The sequence below is a fragment of the Carex rostrata genome, chromosome 7 (genome assembly GCF_964058835.1).
Source record: "Carex rostrata chromosome 7, lpCarRost1.2, whole genome shotgun sequence".
NCBI classification, from domain to species: domain Eukaryota; kingdom Viridiplantae; phylum Streptophyta; class Magnoliopsida; order Poales; family Cyperaceae; genus Carex; species Carex rostrata.
In genome coordinates this window covers 6,178,703-6,181,262 of record NC_135924.1, presented here as the reverse complement: position 1 = coordinate 6,181,262, position 2,560 = coordinate 6,178,703, and the positions used below count along the sequence as shown (strand labels likewise).

General features: G+C 36.9%; 1 protein-coding gene across 1 annotated transcript; it reads left to right on the top strand.

Annotated features, from left to right (window-relative positions):
* Positions 1–360: 360 nt before the first annotated feature.
* Positions 361–1,564, top strand: LOC144556767 (uncharacterized). The gene is made up of 3 exons (XM_078305199.1): positions 361–604; positions 690–895; positions 1,118–1,564. Exons 1-3 carry the CDS (start codon positions 515–517, stop codon positions 1,371–1,373), a joined length of 552 nt encoding a protein of 183 aa, XP_078161325.1. The 5' UTR covers positions 361–514; the 3' UTR covers positions 1,374–1,564.
* Positions 1,565–2,560: the final 996 nt, after the last annotated feature.

The window sequence follows — 2,560 nt, the reverse complement described above, 5'->3', positions numbered from 1 at the left end:
ACATGTAGATGCATCACACGTAAGGTAGGCGGGTTTCAACGGTTCGGATTTGTCATTTGAAATCGATTTGATGAGTTTTAGAGTTAAGCTCACCAAAACTTTGATGAGCTTAAGAGCACCCTAGTTCTACTCAAACAACAACATGTTGGAATTGGAGAATTTCAAACAGTTGGCATTCCCATTTCCTGGAATTCAATTGAGATGCACATATTTTGCCAATTAAAAATTACTGCACGAATTATTATTAGATATCCCGTCCCTTTCTGAATTCATATTACCTGAGGTAACACAATATTTCTTCGGCCGGAGGTGAAATGCAGGTGTGCTTTAATATTCGTGTGGATTCTAATCCGACGGTTCGGATCTAAAAATAAATATTCTGTTACCTTAGAGAACAAAAAGTCTCTTCCTCTTCCTCCAATCCTTAACACCTAAGCCAAACTGAACACAATTTTTCAGATCAGATCTATTTGTAGAATCGGTAGAGAGAGAGAGAGAGAGAGGCCGTGTACCAATGGCCTCACTGTTAGTGATCTCCCTCGTCATAGTCTTCGATCTCATCGCCTTCGGCCTCGCCATTGCCGCCGAGCAACGCCGTAGCACAGTACTCTCTGTTTCTATCTCTCTATCTACGTACAAAGAACCTTTCTTTCACCTAACGATGATTTTTTTTGTTTTGGTGTTTTTAGGCGACTGTGATGCCAGATGAAGAGAAGAACTACACCTACTGTGTTTACGACTCTGACATCTCGACAGGCCTCGGCATCGGCGCTTTGTTGTTTCTGTTGATAAGTCAGGTGGTAGTTATGGCCGCTAGCAAGTGCTTTTGTTGCGGCAACGCTATGCGGCCTGGTGGATCTCGCTCCTGTGCTCTCCTCCTTTTATTCCTCTGCTGGTAAGCACCTCTCCGTTGATAGAAGCTTAGGTCCATTTCTAAATTAGCTTCTTTTTTGTTTAATTAAGGCTTAATTGAGGTTACTTGTAATCGATCGTAGTACAAATGTTTGTTCCAGTAGGTGTTCAATTTCATATATCAGATTTTTTTTGAAATGCAATTTAAGAGTAATTGCCAAGGTAAAAAAATCATGTTTTGTAAGTAAAACTCGTTTCTTGTTAGGATAACATTCTTGATAGCGGAGGCGTGCCTTCTAGCTGGGGCGGTACGAAATGCGTACCACACTCGGTACCGTACCCTTTTCTTTGTGGATCCTCCTAATTGCCAGACGGTTAGAAGAGGGGTATTTGCAGCAGGCGCAGCATTTATCTTTTTCACAGGAATTCTCACCGAATTCTACTACATAACTTTCTCCAAGGCACAAAATGCTACGACTTCATCTTATGGAAAGGATAACATCGGCATGAGCACATACTAGTCTAGCATTTTGGTGTCATGAAAAGAAAAAGAAAATACATGTATGAGGTCGGTTATTAGAGTAGCACAGTAGCATTTGGTTGTTCTACTAATCTTCTTTTCTTTTGTTCCTTGTTTGTTCAAGAACTTGTGTACAGCAGCATTATGTACTGGTTTGCTGAGGAATATTATTCAGGATTGTTTGATGATACTGTAATTTCATATAGTGGTTGCTTTCAGGTGCCTGATTTCTCAATTCTGATTTTTTTAATTTTTATTTTATTTCGCTTTAGTTGTTTGGTAGGGGGTAGTGATGTTTAGTTTGGTAAGATGATTGAGATGTTTTATTTGATTGTTTGGTGGGGGTTTAGGGTTTGCTTTCAGGTGCCTGATTTCTCAATTCTGATTTTTTTTTATTATTATTTTATTTCGCTTTATTTGTTTGGTAGGGGGTAGTGATGTTTAGTTTGGTAAGATGATTGAGATATTTTATTTGATTGTTTGGTGGGGGATGTGACCTTTACAATTGTAAACTTTTATTTACCAGGAAAGGGATGCTTATCCTTTGAAATGGTTTTTATTTGCATGTTGGTATCTAGCTGTGATTGGTGTGCCGGAAATAATTGAATAATTAGTTGAGAAAATCCGTAACGGTTTCATCGTTGTCATGGCTAATTAATTAGTTGTTTTTTAAACACTGGGTCAAATCACCTGGAGTGACAGTTGTTTGAACTAATAGTATTATTTAGTGAAATGAAATAATATATTGGAAATATGAATCAAATTCAATTCAACACACTAAATCCCGCTGCAATTAGTTTAATACAGTTTTTTCGTCTTTGAATTGTTTCATACTATTGCGGTTTTTATCTCTTGATTTTCTATGGATACCTAGAAATTTTCTTTTATCCTTTAAAACTTGAATTTATCTTGTTCACCTCTCTGTTATCACCAGTCTTTCTTGTATGGCCTTTGCTTAAATCCGATTTTTTTGTTTATATCCAAAAAATAAATAAAATTTTAAAAAATAACCCAATTGCGAGTGAAATTTGAAATTTACTCAAACCGGTTATCCAATAAACGGATTTGTGATAAATGTCCGGTTAGTGGTTCACCGAACTCAAGAAATAAAACCGGTTAACCACTAACCGGAAAGTTGGTTTTTTTTTTTTTTAACCGGTTAATCACTAACCGGATTTTTTTTTTAAA

What these genes read in the sequence shown, in the direction of transcription:
- LOC144556767 (XM_078305199.1), top strand. Translation starts at nt 515, where the DNA reads ATGGCCTCACTGTTAGTGATCTCCCTCGTCATAGTCTTCGATCTCATC. An exon ending in CCGAGCAACGCCGTAGCACA is followed by an intron (nt 605 to 689) that starts GTACTCTCTGTT and finishes TGGTGTTTTTAG; the next exon opens with GCGACTGTGATGCCAGATGA. An exon ending in CTCCTTTTATTCCTCTGCTG is followed by an intron (nt 896 to 1,117) that starts GTAAGCACCTCT and finishes GTTTCTTGTTAG; the next exon opens with GATAACATTCTTGATAGCGG.